Below are 19,769 nucleotides of genomic sequence, written 5' to 3' on the forward strand. Positions count from 1 at the left end.
TGAAAAACCAGAGCTGATATACATTCCTTTTAATGTAAAAACTAGTTTCTGGTTATCAGCAAAAAGGCAGTAAGAGCTTCATGAGTTCCACCAATTTCTGTCATCTTTCTGACATTAATCATTTTTCTAAGACTATGGAAAGTTAAATTGGATAATTGTTGGCTTAAAAACTATTTACAAGATAAATACAATATTGGGTCTATTCTCTTCTGTGTGCAACATTCCCATCAAACTGATGAGAGCCATGTGCAGATATGGCAAGAATTGGAGAAGCTCTGAAATCTGCAGCAGATACATAATCTTGATATTATTACTATGTGAAATATATGACAGTTCTTTCATTTGACATATAACTCTATGAAATCAATGCCAGTTCCAAATGTGCTGGCTAAACTGTAGGAGATAACATAGCACCCCGTGGATGTAATAAGCTAGTCATGCCATAATATGTTTGCCTTCCCTCGCGCAAAGTGCCTGTATCTCAGATAACACTGTTCTTTGGAAAGTATTGTATGCTGTGGCAGGAGGCATAGTGCAGACAGTGTAAATGAGGCGAGCACAGGGGGAAAGAGGGCTTTAAGCAACTTTGCAGCTCTCAGATTCTGTCTGTTCCAAAGGTCAATATAGACCCCAGCATAAAACACAATAGCCCGGCGGGACCCTGGTCTCCTCATGACTTCCTATGAGCGGTTTCTATATCTCAGCACAGCTGTAGTATAATATGTTATTGCACCCCCCTCCAGACACACACCTGCTGCTGGCACACTTTGCCTCCTCCTCCCCTCCCCCCCGCCATGCCTCTGTGGCAAGTACTGTAAGGAGGGCAAGTGCAAGAGTATGTCTACACTGCAGAGGGTTTTTTTGGTAAAACAACCGTTTTCTGAAAAAACCTCACTTACTTCCACACTGCAATTGTGTTCTTTCAACAACAAAAATCAAAAGAACAGAGGGTTTTTTCTGACATTGGTAAACCTCTTTCTTCAAGGAGGAAGCCTTTTTCCGAAAGAGCTCTTTCAGAAAAAGGTGTGTGTGGTTGGGGAAGAGGGAGTTCTTTCGAAAGAAGAGGAAAGAGGAAAAAGCACAGGTTCCCTTGTGGCCATTCCATCCATAGTAATCAGAGCTCACATGTGAGAGAGCGTCCATTCAGTGTGGTCGTTCTCTTTCGAAAAAGCAGATTGCTTTTTCAATGCTCTTTTGTGTGTGGATGCTCTCTTTCAGAAGAAGGTTTTTCGGAAGATCTTTTCCAGAAAGGCTTCTTCAAAAAGAAGCCTGCAGTCTAGACGTAGCCTGAAAGAGGGGCAGTTCTGTGAAGGAGGAATTCTCCCCAGGGTCATTACATTTCCTTTGCAGACCCCGTACACCATTAGTGTCTCATACAAGCAGCAGAATCTGGCCCATTGTTCTCCCAGATATATTTAGCAAAGATCCTGCAACATGAGGTAAAACATCAGAGTTAATTCTGCTAATGGTGTTTGAAGTTAGAATCCCACTGCAGAATCATGGGAACATACCGTGCAATTTGTCATAGTGGATCAGACCATTTGCTCATCTACTCATGTGGCCTGTCACTGACTACACCTGATACTTAAGATTAAGGATAAAAGCCTCATAACTGACCTGGGTAAATTGTTCAAGGCGCTATATGGGAGTGGATGTACAGTAGAGGAAGTGGTTTCCTGGCCCCTGTCATAAATGAAGTGTGAATCATGATTACTATTTTTGTAACATGGCTAATTACCAGTACATAAAATTATCCAGATACCTTTTAGGTCTAACTACAAGATTTAACAATTTGGTCTTCCTGGCGCTCCTCACCCCTTCTCTGTCACCAACTCCTAATTGGTTTCAACAAATTTTTTGAATGCAATGTACAAGCTTTATTAATCCCTCCGATATGGTTTCTGTACCTTCAAGCCTACATAATTTTTATCATTTTCCCCCATTCCTTAAGGATTTTGTTTTCTTGTTTGTTTCTTTTAGTTTTGTTTTACATAAAGGAAGAATTTAGCTCTTCACCTTAGAACATTGTTTTTCGCTAACAGATTTATCACCAGAAATAAATATCAACCCCTCCAGCAATTTTTATTTTAAGTTAAAGTCAAAAATATAGTGTCTCTAGCTCTGCAACGAAACACTGCAGGACCAAATCCTTCTATTGTTTTATTTTCCCTCCTCTGTAAAATCAAATTGGTTGGTGATATGATACTTGTAGTGTAAGTCATTACAGGTCTGACGTTACAGTTGTTACACATTGCTGAATCTGTCAAATGAAAAGGGAGCACAAAGGGAATCTCCAAATGCAGCTGCTATTTTTCATTTGTTAAATCCTTTTATTACACCATATAAGTACACAGCTGGGAAATACTATAGAGTGGGAGTTAAAACAAAATATTTTGGCTTCCAGACATTCAGAATACACAAAGGACTCAGTGGAAAGCAATGCCTGATATCAAAAGGGAGTGAAAGTTTGAAAACATTTCTAGCCAGCATGGTTTCTTTTTTTTTTTTTAATGATAATGTGCAATGATGTTTAAAAGGTATCTTATGTTACAGAAAGTGTTGTATTGAATACTGAAAACAACTTTGCTGATATTTTCTTAGGCAAATTTTCATATTGCAATATCTGTTTTCATCGAAGAGCTGCATCATTTTCATCTCTGCATAGGGCTTCATACTGTATATTGTTTTTACCAGAACTTCCACTGGTCTTTGGGAGTCTTGAGAGTACAAAGAAGGTAAGGGTGCACATTTAATTAGGTAACACAATAAAGGACAAATTCTTCCTTCTATAGATGAATGCAATTTACCACCTTGTAACCCAACTAGGCCTATTAATGGTACATTTAACAACAGCACAACTGGGTTTTTGGGAGGTGGGGGGTTCCCCCAGAATAAGAGGATAGAAGCAAGTGCCTTTCTCAACCTGCTTTACACATAGACAACATCCAAGTCAAAAACGGACTATTTTTCATGAAGTTCAGTTTTATTAACAAAGAAATGAACAGCACGCTGCTCAAGCTGTTTCCTCGGGTTTAGCAGCTCCAAGAGTTCCTATCTTATAACTTATTAAAGAGTCACTCCAGCACCTTACATCAGGATTGAGTAAGTTGCCACCTGTATCAGTGAGTTATTAGAACACTATTAACCTTTCCTCAGCAAGATCAGCAACTGCTAGCGAATTTGGAGTGCTTCATGCAAACAGAGACAATTAACAGGAGTAAATGAGATTGGTACATAAGGATCCATGGCAGAATTAGGCTCTTTGTCAAAAATATTGAATAAGTTATTCTGAGTGACAGCCTCACATTGTAACAATTTTTTTAAGTTAATATTTTTCACAACTTCTGTGTTACAGTCACTACCTAAAGTTTCCTAGACTCCATTTATACAAGAAAGCTGGGGCTTTATTGTTGTATTTGTTTTATAGTCAAATTATCTGATCTAAAGCCTTAGAACTTCAATTTTCACTTCTGGCCCTTATGTTATACTTAGTCCTCTTAGACAAAAGTTCCCACTGATTTGGCTGAGATTTACCAGAATAAAGTTGGTTGAACTTGATTCAAGGGAGTAGTTGGACCAGCAAACAATTTTCAGGAACTTTATCAAACTGTATATTTTCGGAAACAAAGGAGGAAAGCCAGAATGCTAAATCACTCAAGCTTAAGTATATGCACCTGTTTCTGAAACATGGTAGGCAATAGAGTGACTTCTAGCTATTTGGTCTCCTCAGAGGTACACCAATGTTGGCCGGAAAGTGTATAATTCAAAAATGGACATTTTTCCATTAAAAATGTAAAACAATTTTAAATTACTTTGCATAAGCAGGCTGTTTCATCATATTCTGTGAGGCTCAAACATTTTGACTGAGGTACTAATATATCACTCAGCACACAGCCTGAGTTTATAGCCTGTGCCCTGGCAGATTCCAGCAAGCTTAGGAATTCCTTCCTTCTAGATGACAGAGTCACTCCATAACTACCACTTCTGCCCTGAAGCAGCAACTCCCATTGTGTATGTGCCTCACTCAGGAATGACACTCACTCATATTTTCTTCAAAATACCTGGTCAACCGAGCTGTGCCTCAGTTTCTCTAACTATAAAATGGAATTAACTGAGAATTACTGTGAATTTTTAATTATTGGCTTTCTTGAGCACATATGCAATTAAAATGAGCCTCTATTCCAATAGCAAGGAATTTTCTATACGAGCCATTACCTAAATAATTATCTATAGATATATGTGCTCTATGACCATTCTTGTCTATCTTTACAAACAGAAAATACTGCACATAATTTCCGTTGAAATCAAGGGAAATTTCATCTGTTTAGCAACTAGCATCAGACTCTTGGTGACTTTTTAAGCCATGATCTTGCAATGGGCTATTCACAGACTCAATTTGTGGTTTACTTATTAGACAGCATTTTCCTGCTCTATTTATATAATCTAATCCATCCAATTAATTTAATAAGTGTGATTAATAATACAGAAATACTTAGCATGTATTTAGTGCCTTCATTCCCAGGATCTAATATATGAATAGTTTAAATCTCCCAATATCTGAGAAACTTACAAGAACAAAGAAAAGGCAGGCATTTCTATTTTGATTATTTCGGAGAATGAAGTGCTTGTGAAAGATTGTGGTTTGAAAACCAGAGTTCTCCATCCACAGAACAGATACAGTAAGAAGCAACTATCCAGTCCACACAACTTGATTTTGCTCAACCGGGGCAAATATATTGGTCAGAAGTTCATTTAATCTCCATGCCCATTCAGTATTTGGCAGTTCTATGGAGACTGCTGGTTATTTCGATCATAATGGCGTCTTTGTCACATGAATGTTTGTCCAATAGGACAGACAACTCAAATTTCATCTCATATAAGCCACTGAACAAATATCAGGCAGTGACAACTTTCGGTCACTGCTAACATTGCTTGGACTTATTTAAACTGGAGATCTAGAGTAGGAAGGGCTGCCGTTTCCAGTAAACATAATGAGTTGTGGTATCAACCTAGATGTTCGCCTCCGGGTTCCAGCAGACTATGAATGTTTTTGTTTTGGTGAGTTTCAGAGAGAAAATGAACACTACATTTATTATTTGCATGTGCATTTGTAGACAAGGGAAGGCCCTTCTTTAGAAATATATTAAAGTTTCTTTCTGCCTTCAACAACTCCTGCAGCCCAATTAGATGACAGACAGTTATGAGCTACACTCTTCTTGCTGAAATGAATACGCAAATATATGAGCTAGAGAGGTTATGACATTAATCAGGGGATGACTGAAAACATGACAAATAGATGCATTTCCTTCCTAAAGATGAACTCATCATATGACCTCATTCATATAGCCCTATATACTTAACAAGATTATATAATGGTAATTTATAATCATTCCATATTGATGTTGAGCTATTACTAAGTCTGACATCCAAAAGTTTCACATCTATGAAGAGCTGCACTGAATAGGCTCTTCAAAATGAGAGGTGAAGAATCTTCTGAAACGCTAAATTCAGAAAGTGGCATATAAATGGGGAACGTACCATTCTATGCTGGGCTGAGATAACACTGTCCCAATCAGCTTCTTGTTGTATGCTGGAAACCAGAGTTGGTAGCTCCTCCGAGTGAGGTTTGTTGTGCATTAAGGTGTGTAGAGGGAGATGGGAAGCCATGTGCTGATCGTTGTTGCCCTCTTCCTTGTCTCGTGATGCTAAGTCCTGGGTCATTGCTTCCTCTCCGTCAGCTGCACAGGCAAATGGAGAGGTGGCCTGCTTGGAAGACATTCTTCTGTAGAACAACAAAAAAGAGTAGGACATAAGATTTTTACTACTGAGAGCATGGAGAAAGCTATAGTGCAAAACCTGGAAAGTGAAGGCAAACACTATACACATGAGAAGTCCTTTCTCATGTAGGTAATTCCACTGTAGGATTGCTCACAGTACTAAGGGTTTGGAGAATCTAGAACCTTGGTCACTTAAAAGGTTCTTTAAAAGTTCAGAGAATCTCAGTTCTGTGATAAATGGATCTTTAGTGACTCCCAGTGAAACACAGTATTGACATCACATTTATTTGAAAAATGGTATAATTTTCTCCAGCTCTAAGAGAATGATGACTCTTCTGGACATGTATATTCCGTCAATTGTATCTATGGGCCCAGTCCTCTAAACTTTTACTCTCATGAAAGAGTCCTAAAGCCTTAATTTGACTTCAGTGGGATTACTTGTGTAAATATGGAGTACTCATATAAATGAGGGTTTGCGTGACTGGATCCTTTGCTTACTTTGTCCCTTGTGTGTGGAATTTGTTTCCTTAAGTCATTAGCCAACCTGTTCCAAAGACATATTATGATTTGTTTGTTTAAAGCTCTGCAGTCTCTGAACCAGTAAAACTGTATCCAGTTTTACCTTTTGGAAAGGGTTCTGAGATATTCACTTGAAGGGTGCTATAAACTGTAAGTGGCTTACTGAATGAATGACTGATAATGTATGATTAGACTTGAGGCAATCTTCTGCAGTTTGACTTAAGTGCCTGAAATAATTATATTTCCATCTTTATTAGACATTGAATACAAGATACAAAGCATTTGAAAGAATTCAGTTAAATCTGGGTCTCAAGTTGCAATAAATAAGTATCTTTATTTAAAATGTTGTTTTCCTAATAGTAGCTTTTTAATGCCAAACCATATGCAAACACAGTTTTGCTGCAGTTTCTATTACTTAAATTAAAACCTAAATTATTTAAACTCAACATTTTAAACCACTTTTTGAAAGTTTCTAGTGAAAATAATCATATATGTCAAAGCAGACATCTAAAACATATTATATTTTTTTACAGTTTTAAGTAACTTTATAATATCTGTAATACTAAAATTGCTGTGGAACTAAGAAATAAGATCTCCACCTTAATTGCTCTTTAACAATAATTGATTTCATACCATTTCTTTAAAAATGCACAAATCAGTTAACATAGGAAACCACATGAGCATTTTTCAAATTAGCAAATCATTAACTCACTAGTACTGTTTCTACAGACAAATAAATACTGATTAAAGGGTCTAGAAATCTGAGACTAACAGTTAAATTTACAAATGTGTCACATGCTTTCATGAATATTACAGTGAAGGAAATATCAAGTGCAAAGAAAAATAATTAAGTTAATTCCAATTTAAACAGTAGTTTTTATGTAGCAGCCCATGTTTCACATAGGATTTAACAGCTAATGCTAAATTTCTCACAATTAATGAGGGGGCTCAGATTTAGTATTCTACAGTGACAAAAATTAATATAGGAACAGCTAATCTAATTATGCACAGTTCTAAATAAAAGTATTACAAGCTTTTGAAGTGCTTTGATACACATTAAAATGCTGGTACCTATTTAGAATAACCATTCTACAAATAATGATAATCCTGCCTCAAACTTAATACTAGTTGGGGGAAAAGGTTTGCAGTTCCTTTAAGAGTATTAAAGTTGTCAGTGAGCAAAATTCTGTGAATATAACATTCATACTCCATAAAAGAATGCATGTTCATGGTGCACATAAGTGTAGAGTTCAGAAATTATTATTGTTATAAGTATGTCAAAAGGCTCTGGCTCATAATTTCTGTGACCTAAGATAATCAAAAGATAAATTTAACCTAAAATGAGAGCTTCCTTTCTATATTTCTTATTATTGTCATCATGTTAATGTACTTGTTCACATGACAATATAATAAATTTAATATGATTTTATGAAGTTTATAAACTATGCATTTAAAACTGAAAGTCACAATATGCATTTAAAACTGATCATTTGAAACTGCATTGACTTCACTTCCTTAACAGATACCATTCCTGTTAGAAAACTGAACTGGCTTCCTCCAATAGCAATAGCTCTGGTTGTTTCTTCAGTATAAATTAATCATGACAAAACCAGAAATGAAAATGTCTCCTAAGAATAATTTCAAGTACAAATTGCACCAATGAATAATAGTGCCCAATCTTAATTAAACACAACTGTGCAGCTGTGAAAATAGGCTAAATCTGTCCAAAGCTATGAGTTGGCTCTAAAGGCTGGTTTGTTAGGGAGTGTTTTCTTAAGGAAGGTTGGGCCCCCAGTCTTAATCAGCCAATAAATTATTTCCTGCAATTACATTAAATAGAAAATTATCTTCAAATTGGGAATGTTAATTGAAAATCAAAATTCAGAGTGAAGTTTAGAAATTACATGCTGAATATAATTAGTCTAGAAAGGCTTCACCTCTATTTCGTAAATAGGCTTTTGGTAATTCCTCAAGTGACCATTCAGTAAAGCTACCTACTTGTTATGTAGTACAGTAGAAAAAATGTCTATTATTAGATAGATAGATAGATAGATAGATAGATAGATAGATAGATAGATAGATAGATAGATAGATAGATAGATAGATATCTTCTATATTTTATATACACACACAAATGTATTATAATATTTTATGTAAGTTAATTATTTATAGAAAGGGAGGGAATGTGCCATCTCAAAAATATACTAACCCAGACACAGGACTACATAGCTGTAGCCATCAACCCTTCCCTACAAGTCTAAGTTACTTTTTTCTGCACTACATTAAATGGGAAAACTCGGGTGTAAGGGCCAGTTCCTGTAAGCCCTAACCATGGAAAACACCTATTTACCATGTGGAAGACTATATGATCAGGATCTAACCATAAGCTGAATTTAACACATACATTTCCAGGATGTATGATCAAAAGTTCCCCTGAAATAGCCCACCAGATTAGTCCTCAGTTATTGTCCCATTGATCCATAAAACAGGTAGTTTTGCCAAAATAAATGTTGAAAAATATTTTGGGTTTGAACAGTAGCTCACTTTTAAACATTATTGATTTTGCAATTTTAAACTTAACTTATTAAAAACTAACTTACCATACTCCCTAATAAGGGTTACAATTTCAGGAGTACAAATAAATTAGATATGTAAAAGGTGTCTCAAAGTTGCTAAATTCCATTTCACCTTATTTTGTTTTTGCTCTGTTGTAAATTAAAATCAGTCAAATGATTTTTTTTTAATTTCTGTTCAAAAAAAATCTCCCTAGTTATAACCCCTGAAAACAGGGGTTTATAATGGAAGTGCTGACACAACCCTAACTAAAGCAGCGCAAATGGTGCCGCTATAATACACAAAATCAAGTTCTATTATTCTAAACTATCCTCGCTCGTGGGGTTTTTCTTTACTGTGCTCCTAGCCAAACTGCTGAAGCATGAAAAATTTAAATGCAATCAAGTGGGTCCAATTCTACTTTACTAGAACAAGTGTCTACAGTGGTACAATCTTAAAACGAGATGCAATAGATTTGTTTGGTGCTTTTTTTCTTTATTTTTTTAACTGTTTATTTATAATACTGTGCAGCGAAGATAAAATAAGAGGAAATTACACTCACATGATATCAGTGTATTGAATACACAGCACACATTATAATCAGAGAAAAAATACATTGTCACACTGGTTAAATTGACTAGTTAGCTGAGGCATAACTGTGACCAAGACAAATAGTATACCTACGGGATTTGAGAAAGACGTGTACGAATCCAGAATCATTTATCTGATGTCCATTCCCCTATTCAGTTTTCCTAATTTGGGTAAAACAAACACAGGTTTGGGTTTTACAAAACTAAAACAAGACACATCTCGCTTTCAAACTGAGATGGACAAAAGAGGAACCATTTTGCCAAACCTCACTGAAGCTGAGGAAGTGGGAAGCATTGGTAAAGTGGGACCCAATTTCAGCCAGCCTTGGTCTCCATGTTGTAAAGCCAAAATCTTCCTTCAGTCTGTGCCACTCTAGTATTTTGTCAAAATGTAGGAGTCTTAAATTTTACCCATATAATAATCCGCCTGTTCTCTAACAGAGCCTTGCAGTCAGTCATCCTAAACCAGTGTTTCTTAAACTGTGTTACACAACACATTGGTGTGCGGCGAGGCAGTTGGAGGTGTGCCTTGGAGAACAAGGGGCAGGCAACTTCTTCTTTTTTTTTTTTTTTTTTTTTTTTTTTTTTTTTGCTAAATAACTTTCCTCCCGCCTTTTTTTGTTGTTGTTGTTGTTGTTGTTGAGTAAAAAAAAAAATCCCTGGTGTTCTTCATAAAACAAAATTATTGTTTGGTGTTCCTCAGTCTTAAAAAGTTTAAGAAACACTGTTCTAAACAAACATCACAGATTTCCTTTTTCTCTAAAGGCAATGCTTGTCATCCCTTCCCAAAACGAGAAATGATTATAGAAACTTTTCATCTAAGACTTTTCTGAATGTCAAAGTTCTTCACATGATTTAAAGCTGCTTCCTTTAAATAACTAAGTGGCATCCCTAACACCAAAGACATGTAATGTCTAATACTGTCCATCCATTACTGACAGAAGGACCAAATGATGAAATGCTACAGGGGAAATTAGGGATCAGTTTTGGTCTACCCACTAGACATTTAACCCCAAATTACACAGACAACAATAATGTGAGCACCTCATCGTAATTTAAAATACTGAAACCGTATGATAACAATGAGAAGGGACACATGTGGTGGCCGACCAGGGAATCTAAAGACTGTTTTGTTCCACCCTATCAAAGCATTCGTAAAGCTAAATTTATAATCCTAATTATTAATTATGTTTTGATAATGCATTGCCTCCTGTCCCTAAAGGTGGCCATTCTTATTTCCTCCCCCAATGCCTCAGTCTATCAAAGCACTTAATCACATGTTTAAGCATCTAAACAGTCCAAATGACTTCAAAATGGACTTCTCGTCTGCTTACGAATAAGCACATGCTTAAGTACTTTCATGAATCAAGACCCAAAAGAATGATAAAAACAAAAAATGTGTAGAAGTCCTCAAAAAATCTTTACATGAAGAGAACCATGTTTCATTCTAGCTTTTTTATAAGAACTTAGTGTTCATGAAAGAGGATACTCATAACTGTGGACACTGAAGTCCTCTCTCTCACACTCCAGAGCAAGGGCAGCAGAAAGAGAAGTTTCTCCTTGTCAAACCTTAACCAAAGGGCCCTCTGCTATAGATAACACCCAGATCCTTGTGAAAGTGCCTGCGTGCTGCTCCAGTCAATTATACCATCCTACTCTTCCGCCCCATGGCAGATTCCAGCACTCTATGGAAGTAGTTCCTACATGGAACGTGTGAGTCAAATCATGATACCTCAGGACCCCTCCTAAACTCAAGGCCTACATCCATGAATTATGACTTAACTGACCACTCCTTACATCTGTGCAACCCCACTAATATAAACTGTAGACCAGACCCTAAACTGAAGTAAATGGACAGAGCTCCATTGAAATTAATGGTGCTGCACTGATTTATTCCAGCTGAGGAACTGGCTCAGAATATTGTAAACACACAGGAAAATTATCGCTATTTGCCTTTGGATCCCAATTTCTAATTATGGGAGCATTCAATTATGACTTAATTTAAAGAAAAATGAAAATGTGGTACCAATAGCCAAATAACTTTGCAGCTCTGGTCCACTAAAACAAAGTGATGTAGGCATAACTCAGTAATGTAATTCATTGTTTATCTAATGCTGTAATCCATTTGTCATGTACGAATAAATATTTATTTCCTAAAATGATAAAACCCCACATCTGATTGCAAAGAGCATTAGTAACCGGAATGAGCAGTTACTAAAATGCTCACTGCTCCTAAAGTCCCACACTCCCACATGTATCATCCACACACAGGGTTCCTTCTAAGTTTTTCCATCCATGTACAGAATAAATTTTGCTATGTGCACTAAGGCATGTACAGATGTGCACCACCAGTAGAAACCCATGCTGCTGGCTGTGGGCACTCTGCTAATCAGCTGAGCAGCATTTGAATTTCTCCTGCATGGCTGTCCAAGTGCTCAGCTTACATGGAACACTGCTTACACACAAAATTTATATGGAGTCAGGCTCTGTGAGAACAAGAAGAGGGCTGTGGGTTCTCCACAGGATTGAAAGCTACTAACTCCTGATTCTGCCGTGGAGATCCAGAGTGGCCTTTGATAAATCAATTGTTCTGTCTCTCAGTTTTCCAAAGCCTACTTCAGAAGGGTGTCATGAGGATTAGCTAGATAATGTTTGTAAAGATCTCTGAAGTTGATTCATGAGAAAGTTCATTCCAGGAATCACCTTGGGAATAAGAGAGGGGAAAAAGGACGAAGGACTAGAGTAAAGGAATGGCAGTGAACAACACCCAAGACTCCAGCTAAGCTAAATGTCAAGCTAAGTGATGTAAGTGCAGCCTCCATAATACATATTCAGGTATGCCCACCCTTCTGGTCCCATCTCCATTTCATTCTCTCAAATGTATAGTATCTGCATTGTTTACTGAATGTTGCAAAAACATTTTTTTGCAAAACTGCCATTCCCTTTTTGCCATTGCTGTTAATTGTGCTGATAGTGCAGTCATGCACATATCCTGGGCGCTAGACTAGATGACCCTTGCAAGTCCCTTCCAAACCAGGGCTTAGTGTAAAATATTAGACTTAAATAAATGATTCTGTGTCTTTACCTGACTATCAAACCCATTAAAATGAACTAAACAAAACTGACTCTACAGCCCCTACTGACTTTATGGTGAAAATCCTATGCAAGCTATTTTTGGTACGTGAAATATTCTTCTTTCTTTATTCAGTATCAATATTTTCCCCTGAGAATATGCAGGAACACTCATACAGAATGCAGAGAAGGGCAGTGAATTACATGATAATGAATAAGTACCAGAGACATGTTCTTCTCGACTCACAAAGTTAATATTTTCTATAGTTTATTTTTAGCTGACAATATTGCTGTCACTTTATTTATGCAGCTTAAGACTGTTCTTTGGACTGGAGCTCATATGCCCTGGAATGCTTTGACTCATGAATTGTCTCTCCTGATAATGTTACATCACGTAACCAACCACCTCTGTTTAATTGGTTAGCATTAGCTTCTCTGTGGTGACTGTGAGGCCTTTAAGTCCTATGACTGTGACATGTGTCTCTGTGTATCCAATTTCCTACTGTTGCAAAAAAAAAAGCCTGACTTCTAGCAATCTTTACCAACGACCTGACAACATGTGAACAATAGTGAGTGTACTAGTAACTTATCCATCATAACTAGTTAGAGTTTGTTGCTTTAGGCAGCAAGTAAGAGAACATACAGTATAAATAAAAGCAGCCCATTAACAATAAGATAAAAACAATAGTTCCTATAAATAAACATTAAGTCACAGCTCTTTATGGAAAAGAATGCTTAATTGTTTAGCTGAAAGACTGCATAAATGGTTTTGATAAAGGATGCCTAAAAATACTTAGAAGAATTTATTTCAACATGCTTAGACTTTGAGTCAACAACTCACACAAAAACTGAAATAGCTTTTTATCCTAATAAAGCTAATAATGTTCTTGCTTTAATAACTTGAAATGTGTAACTCAGTACATTAATCTGTAATGCAGAAGCTCCTAACAGGTTGTTATTTAAATGCTTCTGATACTTTCACAGGATGTGCTACATTGATAACACACAATGTCTTTATATATTTTCCACCTATAATCAATTTTCGTAAGTTGCAAGCGAGTCCACAAAATATAGTAAAGTGAAAATCTAGTCACAGAGCTGAAAAAAAGTTGATGTGCTATGACATAGTGCCAAACCCCACAGAACTTAGTGATACACTTATCTACAGATTTCCCCCCAATATTCCTGATGCTCATTTCTAAGTTAAACACAACATATCTGTAATTCATCTTCATTTCAGATAATGAAATGTAGTCTCAATTTCAGGCTCATCTGTAGTCAGTTTGCATTAGATCACCTAATTATTACCTCCGCATAACATGAAACAATGTTTCTCCAGTTCAGCAACAGATTATCTTCTTAATGAAAACCTTACAGTACAAGACTAAAAACATTTCTAGCAGGCAAAGTATTTTTGATTCAGTAAAGGTTATGCAAGCATCAAAGCAGTTAAATATAGGTGCCAAACCACATTGCCAGGAGCTCTTAGTACTGCGAGGTAGTGTTACCTGACAGCTTGGTGAATATAAAATTACTTGTTTTTCCAACTGAAGACAATCAAATTGTCACCTTCCATTGTAATAATGCACAACTAGACATCAGCAAAGTGCAAACATAATTACTAGCAAGAAAACAAAACAAACAAAAATAAAAATATCAAATCTAAATGTCTCTAATGGATAAGCCTGAAAGGCTACTCAAAAAAGGAAGTTCATTTTCATATCAACTACACCAATGCAACCCTTCTGTCATTTAGCAATATGATGTATAAGTCCTGTATTAAGTGAAAACGAGAAAGAACAGATAGATAAATCTATAAAAGCATAAATGCTGGTAAGAACTGCCCCAGTGTCTCACATATGCAAATATTACACTAGTGCCCTGGAGTGGCTTCACAGGTACATATGCATCTACTGCACTACTGTTATTATAAACTTCTAAATCCACGGGTTTATCTCTAACTCGTAAAAGATAACGCCAGACTGGAACCTGACATGTGACTCAAACGACAAGCAAATTGCTTTTCAAACGAAAAAACAACTTTCAGTTTCAACTTAATCAACACGGAGTCCAGTTGCACCTTAAAGACTGCAAATTTATTAGGTCATAAGCTTCCGCGAGCCGCACCTCACATCATCAGATGCATGAAGTGAAAAAATCAGATGGCACAGATATATGTATACCTACAGAGATGAGAGAGATTCCACAGATCATTCCATCTACAGTCTGTATAATGGACTTTCGAAATGTTAAGTATTTAAAGAGCAGGGTTTTAGAATGGTAAATTGAGCAAATATGAACTAACATTTTCAAAACAGATTTCTTGAGAGTGTTCAATATGTGGACTGTCTATCCAGCAGTGAGATCTGCATTTTGACAAGAGACTATCTCATGAATAGTCCACAGTGTTCTGAAAAATTGAAGATTGAGTTTGACAGATACAGCAGCTATGGACATGATATGCCACTCAAAAGAGTGCCTTTTTAGGATTTACATGTTATACACTTCTTTGTCATTTTGATTTATTTACAAAATAGGATTTATTTTTAAAAATTAACCTGTGAAAAATGTGCATTGTATAGTGCTATGGATCATATTTTCTAAATTTCACATGTATTAATAAATACTCAGAGCCTTTAGACACCTACTGATAGGATATACTGCAATCTAGCATGTAAGTCCATCCTTTCTGATTTTTTAAAAAGTCAAGTGACACCAGCAACCTGCTCTTTTCAGCAAAAGCTACCAAGAGATCCTTTTTCTACCTTCCACCCCTGCACAGGGACCAGATAAGGCCTATCCCTTAGTCACAGAGAAGATGTGAACACTGCTTCAAGCTAGCACACACAGGGGGTGGAGAGAAAGGCAAGGCCATGACCCTGCCCCAATATGTACCAGCAAGCAGAGCTGCCCCCACATTCTGTGCCCAGTCTCAGGCCCAAATTCACCAGGAATACTTTTCCCTCTCCACCCTATTACTAGGACATGTCAAAATGAGAAAAACTAGCCCATAATCTGAACCACTGGGTCTGATTTAGATCATACGTATTACACAGCATGGGAAACTCCTCCTCTTCATTTTGCACCTCTCCACAAGTCAGAGGTTCACCTGAACATGTGAGCACTGTAGCTGATATCTAACAACACAGCATTATCTAAAAGGGCAGTGCAGAACGCTAAGCACTATTCATAGAGCTCTAGAAGAAGGTGCTCACTGCGTTCTTAAAGTGACAGCACTTGACACATAGATTCATGAATGAGCATTTTACCCTTCAAAAAGCAATGTGAAATGAGTCTAAAATATCATACCTCAATTTGGGTTTTGTGATGGGGAATTTGTGTTTAGGTTACAACACTTACTTTACTAAAGCAGGCTCATGTGTGTAACAAGACAGTGTTGTGCTTAGAGTTTCCTTGTTTGGAATGGGTGCCTAGTGTGGTTACTGAGTAATGCAAGTGGTACCTAAACCACAGCAACAGTTAAAATCAAGAGACGTCTACAGCATGGGCTGAGAGCCAACTGGCTTTTAGCTCACAGGCTCCTATAGTCATCTCCTGAGGTCCCAGGTTCAAACCCGCCCAGTAGCGGTTACACAGTACAATATCCTACACAGTGCCGGACCAAGCCATAGTTGTGCCCCCGCAGCGGGCATGCGGCACATGTGCAGTCCAGCCCCGGGTGCGCGGTGCATGTGCGGCCACGCCTCTGGGCACGCTGTGCCCCTTACCACTTTAATCAGGTACCCCCCATAGGTTGGCGCCCCGGGCAGCTACCTGGCTAGCCCACCCCCCCCCCCTTAATCTATCCCTGATCCTACATGCATATAAAATTGTTCATTTTGCATAACTAGTTGGATAACTGCTCTCAGAGAGCAGTTATCAGTGGTTCACAGTCATTCTAGCAGGGCATAGCAAGTGGAGTTCCACAGGGATCTGTTTTGAGACCAATTCTGTTCAATGTCTTCAGCAACGATTTAGATGATGGCACAGAGAGTACGCTTATTAAGTTTGCAGATGATAACAAGCTGGTTGGGGTTTCAAGTGCTTTGGGGAGGATAGGGTCATAATTCAACATGATCTGGACATACTGGAGAAATGGTCTCAGGTAAATAGGATGAAGTTTAATAAGGACAAATGCAAAGTACTCTACGTAGAAAGGAACAATCAGTTTCATACATCCAGAATGGGAAGCGACTGTCTAGGGAGGAGTACTACAGAAAGGGATCCAGGGGTCATAGTGGACCACAAGCTAAATATGAGTCAGTAGTGTGACACTGTTGCAAAAAAAGCAAATATGATTCTGGGATGCATTAACAGAAGTGTTGTGAACAAGACACGAAAAGTCATTCTTCCACTCTACTCTGCACTGATTAGGCCTCCACTGGAATATTGTGTCCAATTGTGGGCACCATACTTCAGGAAAGATGAGGAGAAATTGGAGAAGGCCCAGAGAAGGGCAACAAAAATGATGATTCATGAAGAAAGATTGAAATAATTGGTTTGGAAAAAATTAGCCTGAGAGGGGTTATGATAGCAGCTTTCAAGTACCTAAATCGGTGTTTACAAGGAATAGGAAGAAAAATTATTTGCCTTAATGTCTGATGATAGGACAAGAAGCAGTGGGCTTAAATTTCAGCAAGGGAGGTTTAGGTTGGACATTAGGATTTTTCCCCCATCCCGACATACAATTCACAGATGAAATTTTTGTCAGTTTTAAATGCCCTTTACATCTAATGGTATCATTTCATGGAATACAGAACAAACTAAAGCTACAATTTCTGACACTTTAAATACACGTTTAGTAGAACTAAGAAAATAAAATAAGTCTTTGTGTTTAATTATTGTAATTTATTTTTAAATGAGCTTCCCAATGTAAACACAAATGTAGTTTTGAAAGGATTTTATTATAACATTTGGGCTAGGCATGAGAAAATATCACAGAATGTTAATGGTAGCTTCCTGTAGTCTCACAGGTAGAACCTACAATGCTCAGTCATTCATTTTTAGTGAGATCAGCTAGAGTACAGCCTCTATATTGCACACTATTGCTGTTAATTGCAGCAACTGCAAAAGAAGCTACAGTACTTTCCCATATTTAAGGTTCAACCCTGCAAATTGCCAAACACTCCCTGTGAAGGACTGCACAGTTTACACTGACTCCTATAGGAGTTGAAGGTGCGCAGCACCTTTCAGAATTGATCTGTAATAGCTAGAAGAAAAGTGCAAAAGCAATCCTAGGGGAAAATGTGAATCATGATTAAATTATCAGTTATTCCCCAACCCCAAAGTGCTCAAGGTTCCATTACAATATTTTCTTTAAAATATATTGAAATAAACATCACAAAGCATAGGGATGTATTAAAAGAAAAAGAAAACCCAAATCCTGACAACTTCTGCACCAGAGCACCAAATAGAATCATGTCTTCAGTGACTTGATGTTCTCTCTGGTGACAGTTTAAGAAGGGAAATATATATAGTATTACACTTCCACTAATTCAAATGATATTTTAAAATAACTCTTACCATTACCATTTGAAATTCAGTTAGTTGTTATACAACTGATTGCAGCTTAAACCCTGAAATGTTCTCTTACAGTGCCTGATGTCATATGTAGCAGCTGAAATAAATAGCTCTCTTTTGTGGTTTTCATCTATGACCTGATATTTCCTATGTTTTTAGGCTGCACCATAAGATCTGTATTTGAAAATGAAGAACCCAGGTTTTCTCAAGACTGTCAATTTTTGCTCAAGGCTATATGTTGTAACAGTTTTCCGCTTGTGTGTATATTGGAAATAATTTATCATAGTCAGACAAACAATATATAGTATGTGCTGCTGATTATTCCTAAAGACAAAATATAATGGTTTCATTTACTCCTGCACATTTGTTGTGCACTATGTCAGCAATAAAAAAGTAAGGTATTTTCTGTATAAAACATTGGGATTTTACAGGCTTTGGTGGCAGTGCTGACATCCACACCAAAATTCATGAATGAGACAATCATTCTCCAGGTTTCTATAGGATAAAGATGACCCCTGCACTTATTTAAGTATTGTGACACTCTGATAAAGAGTTACGTCGAGTTGCCATCATGGGCTAAATCATCATCTGGTAAAAATCAAGGTAGCTGTAATGAAGTCAAGGAGGCCTTTCTGATTTACTCCTGCTGAGGATCTGGCCTTGTGTTGTTATACTGCATACAGAAGATGATTATGGGCCATGATGTAATATGACATTGCCAGCACTGAATAAAAATCATCAGGTGAAGATACAAACATTACGCCATCATGATGGACCACGTGGCATTATAATAAAATTTTTCCTACAGGTCAAAGATAAATATAAGACAATCTGAGGGGAGATGATGTAGAATCTGCATTCAGAATTGTAGAAAACCATTGTATTATCAATGTCCTTTCAAGACATTCTGCTTTAATTTGTTCAAAATAATATCAAGCATAAGATCTCAGAATAAACATTTTCTAAAATAATGAAAGATTCTCCTTTGATTAGTATAAGTGGCAACATTAAACAATCATTTTGAGGGGAATCTACAGCCTGCTGTAAATTCACATATGATTTTAATTTAAAGGCTGAAGTTTCAAGGCTACTCTTTAGTAAAATTGTGGGTACAGCAGATCCCGTCAGGGAGGGCCAAAAATGTCGACCTCCAGCACAGCATATACAAGTATTAACCTACAAATAGCTAGACCTCACCTTTTAGACTCTGTGAAATTCTCTCCATGCAATCTAAGTTCCATACTGGGAAAATATGTAAAGGCTGGGCAGGAGATGGCAAGAATGTGGAGGGCTGCACATCTTTCTCCCTCCAAAGCCATATAAATTAGGTAGCACAGGTTACTGTCTCAGCCTTTCTTATTTTTTTCTGCTGGGCCACTCTCTCCCATCAGAATCTTGGGAGCTGCTGCAGTCACAGAGAGGTCATGGTAGTGACCATGACTGAGATGGAGGCCCAGGGCTTCCTTATGGATCACCTGTCCTCTCAAGGATGTGCCAGATGTGAGGGTTAACCCTCGACTTTTCTGCAGAAGTGGGCAAACGTTGATGTGGACGGATCTCTGTCAATACTTGCAGCTTGTATAATAGCTTACCTCCCAAGGCCCCCAGCGTGGTGTCAGACATTAACTGATTAAATCTCTTAATCTCCTAGGAGAAAGATATGTATTATGCTCCATTTTAAAGATAGGGAAACTGAGGTACAGTGACAATTAATTGGACCAAGGAAACGCAGGAAGTC

The 19,769-nt window shown here is 37.3% G+C and overlaps 1 protein-coding gene across 29 annotated transcripts in view; it reads right to left on the reverse strand.

Moving 5' to 3' along the window:
• SOX6 (SRY-box transcription factor 6) overlaps window positions 1-19,769 on the reverse strand; it is a 518,699-nt gene that overhangs the window by 309,185 nt on the left and 189,745 nt on the right. For 22 of the 29 annotated variants that reach the window (XM_006134565.5, XM_025190443.3, XM_075928036.2 and 19 more), the window contains one exon: window positions 5,539-5,782. In XM_006134565.5, coding sequence (XP_006134627.1) covers window positions 5,539-5,782 — 244 coding nt within the window. Of the gene's footprint in view, window positions 1-1,617; window positions 1,684-5,538; window positions 5,783-9,533; window positions 9,602-19,769 lie in introns of those variants that run through there. The other 7 variants (XM_089778649.1, XM_075928046.2, XM_075928044.2 and 4 more) reach the window with 2 other exon arrangements.

This window comes from Pelodiscus sinensis, chromosome 5 (genome assembly GCF_052426305.1).
Source record: "Pelodiscus sinensis isolate ZL-2025 chromosome 5, ASM5242630v1, whole genome shotgun sequence".
NCBI lineage: Eukaryota > Metazoa > Chordata > Testudines > Trionychidae > Pelodiscus > Pelodiscus sinensis.